This window comes from Cornus florida, unplaced genomic scaffold (genome assembly GCF_030987335.1).
Source record: "Cornus florida cultivar Cherokee Brave unplaced genomic scaffold, ASM3098733v1 CherokeeBrave_3.0.0_Hap2_Chr07, whole genome shotgun sequence".
Taxonomy (NCBI): Eukaryota; Viridiplantae; Streptophyta; class Magnoliopsida; order Cornales; family Cornaceae; genus Cornus; species Cornus florida.
In genome coordinates this window covers 17,050,951-17,056,985 of record NW_026775577.1, presented here as the reverse complement: position 1 = coordinate 17,056,985, position 6,035 = coordinate 17,050,951, and the positions used below count along the sequence as shown (strand labels likewise).

Sequence of the window (6,035 nt, the reverse complement as noted above, 5' to 3'; positions counted from 1 at the left end):
ACGGTTGGATCACAAGCTTTTGTTTGATGGTGGGTTAGGGTCGATGCGATGTCAGCGGCTGTGGTTGTAAAGGAGAGGCGGCGATGGCTGTTGTTGGCGTCGGTGCGATGGTGGTGGCGGCGGCTGTGGTTGTTGGGGAGAGGCAACAGCTGTTGTTGGCTTCGGAAAGACGGCGGCTGTTGTTGGCGTCGGAGAGACGGCGGCTATTGAGAAGGGCAGCGACGGCGACGGCTGTGGTTTAGAAGGGCGGCGATCGCTGTTGTTGATTATGAAGCAGCGACGACGGCTGTTGTTGATCATGAAGCGGCAACGGCGGTGGATCAAGACGCAGTGGTGACGACGATGGCGGATCAAGATGGCGGCGAATCATGAGGCGGCAGCGATGACAGCGGATCAAGACGCAGAGGAGATGACGGATCAAGATGGTGACGGTGGCGAATCTGGATGGGCGGTGGCGGATCTGGATGAAGGAGGCTTTGAGATTGGTTATATATATATATATATATATATATATATGATGGTACTGATGTAATAGTGAATATATATATAACGGCAAATTTGACTTCTCATGAATTATGATATTTTACCATAAAAATAATTAAACATTGAAGGGCAATTTTGCCTTTTCAAATGTTATAAGGGCTTGTTTGGATCAGAAATTCTCATAGTGTCTTTGTTCAAAAAAAGAACTAAGTTATATATGGCTGTTAATATCGATGATGATGGACAGTTCCTTATTTGAGTGTATGTGAACTGATTGTTTTAACTGGTTGACGGTATATAGGTAGCACGCTAAGGCGGTAAAACGCTGATATGACATCTTTATGGTTATAAGAAGCTCTCATCTCACACCAAACCTAAAACTCAAACACAAAGTTAGGGATACGAAATTGGGGTTCTGTAAGGAGTCCAAATACCGAAAGAAACCAACTTTCTTGTTGAATCAGCGGCAGATTTCACCGGTAATCTCTCTCTCTCTTCTTCTTCTTCTTAACAGTTCCCTGGCGCTTCTCTATTCTCTCTCTCTATATAGATATTTTCTTATGTCTCTCTCTCTATATATTTTCTTTCTGTTTTTGTTTGTGGATCGGCAACAAACAGATCAATTTTTTTTGAGGGAAAAAGAGATCTGAAAGAGGTTATTGAGAAAAAAACAGATCAGTTTCTTCTCTCAGAGATCTCTGTCTGACCTTTTTTTTTATTTTTTTTATTTTTGCTTTTCAATTGGGGCGGGATGGGTTAGGTTTTCCATTCCTATGCACGCGGGCCAATTCCGCAATTGTGTAACTTTTTGCGCGCCTACGTGTACAACTAATATCAACATGTATATATGCACATATATATAGATAGATATACAAATATATATATATATATATATATATGTGCATTATACAAACAGTTATATAAAAGATTTTGACGTTTGGAATTTTTCTAGCAAGATTTGTGTGATTAATTTGATTTATTATTATTTTTAATTTAGTGTGTTTTTGTAAATTAAATTTGTTAACAAAAATATGGATTTAATCTTTTTGTTCCATCAGTCTCTTATTAATTGTTTACATCAATTCCATCTTGTATCTATTGGTTAATGATAGGATGTGATATTTATTTTCTTTTAAAAGGAAAAAGAAAGAAAGAAAGAAAGAGAAAGATGCAGTTCGAAGATACAAAGCTAGGTAACGGTGGTAGCATGCAGCGTGGTCCATGTGATTTGTGCAAGCTCCTTCTTGAACGAGATGAATGCATTGAGGGTTGTAAATATGATTCGTTTTCTCCAGCAGTCCAATCTGAAAATTTCCTCAAATTCTACTATAGATTACTACTGTATAGGAATGAATTTAACGAAGCCAATCGTTTTGGAGATACAAAGCTAAATCCGAATCCGAATCAGAATTTTGGTAGTGCGAGCCTGATCATTAGGGATCTCCAACATCAGGTTAGCAATCTCCAATATCAGGTCAAGACACGAGTTTCTGATACTCGATCTCAAGAAGGAACTTAATGGAGTGAAACAGTTGGTTTTCGGGTTCAACCAGGTGGCGGCTGCTGCTGCTGCTGAACAACCACAAGAGCACAAGAAAGTGAAGCGAGAAGGATAGGGTTGGTGACGTTGGTTATGAGTACTAATATTTGGTGTTTCCATTTTATTTAAATAAAATTTTGGTTGGGGCATGGTTAATATTTGAAATGAGAAAGAACATCGGCATCTAAATTCTTCACATCTCAATAGTCAAAGGGTAGATAGATAGTGGTTTATGGGAGTGGAAGCTCTTCTGGTCATGTAGACACATCATGATCATGATTCTGCTTTTAGATTAATTTGAAAAAGATAATACTAAATTTATTAAATTTTTTAGATCATCAAAATGAGATACATTGCAAAATTTTCAAACTCTTTAAACAATTTATAATTGTGAGATAGCACAACTAAAACAAGTTTATATCATACAACACAATGGCTTTTACACATGACAAGAAAATTGTTGCTACGAACTCCTAAACTCTTTTTTCTACTTATACAAGCTTAAATGCTAGGTCCAGTGGCTAATCATATGATAAATACAGGTTCTTATCCTTTCCATTGACTAATCAGTCATTATTTACTTTTTTTATTTGAATAATCAAACTAAATTGGATAAAGCATAAATTCTTGGGCCAACTTTCAATATAAGAAGGTGGAAACAGAAAACTGCTGCACAAACACCATCATGGTAATTCAAGATGACATAAAGCTCAAAATAAATAAATAAATCCATTTGTCAGCACCACCAATAAGCAGTACGCAAGTAGCTGCATTACACAATTCAATTTCAGCAATTTCAGTATGTTAAGAACTTGTAGAAAAAAAAAAAAATTAAAAATTAAAAAAAAAAAAAAAGAAAACAATAAACATATGACCAAATAAATTATCGAATTTTTTTTTTAAAAAATAATTATCGAAAAAAACATATGACCAAATAGAATCAACTCAATTGGGAATACCTCAAAATTATGCAAGAAGAACAGTCAGCAGCACCATGAGAGCTTCCAAAACAAGTAGACCCTCCTACCGGAATCCCCAACCCAACCACCTCAAACCTCCATTCTTGCCACCATCCACCAACCATGGCCATAATCATCTCGCCACTTCTCTCTCTCGTCCTCCTGTCTCAATACTCAAAAAACCATCTCCACATAATCTAGGACACTCTAGCAGACTAGCATTTCCCCATCCACCACCCTATCCAGCTAAACCCCTCAAAAAAGTTGCTTTCTCAACCACACCCAAGTGCAGATCACAACCCAAGTTCATTGATGACAAAAATAGCACTCTACATGAACCATTCCATACACCACATGACCCTCCTCTAGCCTCACCCCCAAACCCTACTCTACCCCGTGGACCAAACACTGCTGACATAGCCACTCAGTTACCATCCCATACACTGCAGGTCCCTAATTACAACCCAATATTAACCTTGCCAGTTCTCAACCATAACAGTCCAGACTCAACCATACCATTACCTAAAACTATTTCAACCTCAACCATACCAGTCACCAACACTAAGAATAACACAACCTGGGCATCCATTGTTACTAAACCACCTCCTCCTCGCTCTCCACTGCAATTTATCCATATCCCAGAAGCCTCCAAAACCACCATCTCACCACCACATGACATTGAACTCGCTGGACTGAACCTCCTTAAAACCAGCCTCCTTGGGTACTTTGTTCACAAAAACCTCCCCTTTGGAATGGTAAAAGAATTGGCCACTGATCTTTGGAAAGAGAAGGGACTCCTAAAGGTCACAAGCTCTGAAAAGGGGATCTATGAATTTCATTTCTCCTCAATTGGCCAATGCAATCAAATCCTACCTGAAGGACCATGGGTCCTATCAAATAAACCTATTATTCTCAGCCATTGGGAACCTTATTTCAATAAATTTCTTCACTCATCCAATCCAATGTGGATTAAACTCCTGTATACGTAGATGTGTATATATATATATTTAAAATGATTATTACTACTTACTAATCTAGTTTTCAAGTGTGCCTGATTAGTCAATTGAGTAATTTGGGTTGGTCCACCATATTTTGTAGTGGAATTAGGTTCTTTAACTAATCAGCCCATGTTTCAAAGTGGGCTAGATTGAAGGTAAGTCCAAATGATAACTTCAACCCATCATGTGATTTTTTTAATGTCCTCACAATAGAACCAATGTCTAATAATTTGAATTTTGGAGGTTATCAAATCTTCATCATAGAACAATAAAAAAATGCGATTGGAAAAAATAATAGAGAACGGAACAATTCATAGTACTTCGACTTGTGATTCTATCTGTTTTTTGTTTTATTATTATTTTTTTTTAACAAGAAAATGAGTCGACTATTGAGCTTAGGTTTTAAATGGGCCAATATTTACTTGTGTAGACTGTGAACACATTCTTAATAAGTTTTTTGTAATACTGAAATATTTCATACGACAAATAAAGTAATAAAATTATCCGACCCGAGCCGAGTTTAAATTTAATTTTCTAACTTGTCACAGTTTTTGGTTATTTTTCGTTTCAGTTAAAGATTGAGGATTTGTGGCAGAACATCCTGTCTCCAATAGCTTTGTCAAACAATTACCACTAGATATGGAAAATGATATTTAGGTCTACGTGTTACAAGTGAAACTTGGTACGTATGGGTTGAATGTTAATCTCCTATTTAATAACTTAAATTTTTTTGTTGAATCGCGAAATACTTGGCTCTTTACAGTTGGTATCAGAGTTAAATCTAATCCTTAATTCAATGTCATGCCAAGTGCCTAGTCCGAAAGTATCCGAGTGTACCATCTTAAGTAAGCAAAGTAGCCCCAACTTTAAAAAGAATAACTTTTGGTTTGGTCAGATCTTGAAGCACCCGATAACGACAATTTAATTTTAAGCTATGGTGAAATTTTTTCTCTTAATATAAATCATGTTGGTATTTTCTCCCGCAATAGGTTTTAGTAGGGGAATTTAGTAGTCAATTTACTAATTAGTCCCTTAAATCAAAGAAAGAAAAAAAAAAAAAAAATGAAACGAATTCGTACTATTTTAAATTAGTCCACCTGATTACTTAAAACATGAAAAAGTGTGCACGCACCATAACACCTGGTAGTCAATTTACTAATTAGTCCCTTAAATCAAAGAAAGGAAAAAAAAAAATTGAAACGAATTCGGAGTATTTGAAATTAGTCCACCTGATTACTTAAACATGAAAAAGTGTGTACGCACCATATCGCCCTCAAATTTCATTTAAAAAAAAAAAAAAAACAACATTCTTTTGATTTCAAACAGATTATAACTAAAAAAGAAAAAGGAAAATAGATAGAAAAGGAAAATATGTGCAGCTAGACACAACCTAACACCAGTATCACCAACAATTCAATTGTTATTCCAACCATCATGATTTATAGTCGCAGTATTGGTGTAACGGACTCGGACAAAATTGACCGATTGAGCGTGTAACTACATCAGACCTTGAAAAAAGATTACGGCATATCATGGTCCGAGCATAAACATCGAACAGGTAAAATAAGATTTGGCCTTAGGGTTAATCCGGATGATAACAGCAATAATCAAACCATAAATACCCAACACACTCGCCATAACAACCGGCACAATCGACTTCATCACTAGCTCCGGCTTCATAACCCCCATTCACGCCACACCCACACCGTTCTTCCCCGTCCGATATGCAGCTTCCATACCTACAACAACCAATTCACCTTGTAAGCCTCAAAAAATTCAGAAATTTGATACCCTTTTTGTTTTCCAGCATTTTCTGGGAAACCAAACAGAAAGAATCGAATTGAGATGTACACTCAGGTTAGGATTTTGCTTACAGGAAAAAATGAGGGCAACTGTGGCGTTGAGAAGCAGAAGGACGGGTTAATGGGGTAGTTTGATAAAGTCAGCCTATAGAAAATAAATGAATCAATATAAATTCATATTCAGGAGTCTATACGGGCCAATATAATGTCAAACGTTAAATAAGTTATAAATAATTAGGTACATTTGCATCAT

The 6,035-nt window shown here is 36.6% G+C and overlaps 1 protein-coding gene across 1 annotated transcript; it reads left to right on the top strand.

Annotated features, from left to right (window-relative positions):
- The first annotated feature begins 3,017 nt into the window (after positions 1–3,017).
- Positions 3,018–5,912, top strand: LOC132316328 (extensin-like). Its single transcript, XM_059814822.1, has 2 exons — positions 3,018–3,840; positions 5,788–5,912. The coding sequence occupies exons 1-2, from the start codon at positions 3,018–3,020 to the stop codon at positions 5,910–5,912; spliced, it is 948 nt and encodes a 315-aa protein (XP_059670805.1).
- Positions 5,913–6,035: the final 123 nt, after the last annotated feature.

Bases quoted from the DNA above. Each gene is read 5' to 3' on its own strand.
- LOC132316328 (XM_059814822.1), top strand. From the start codon at position 3,018: ATGAGAGCTTCCAAAACAAGTAGACCCTCCTACCGGAATCCCCAACCC. The intron at 3,841-5,787 runs GCAATCAAATCC...TTTGTTTTCCAG, and splicing joins TTTCTCCTCAATTGGCCAAT to CATTTTCTGGGAAACCAAAC.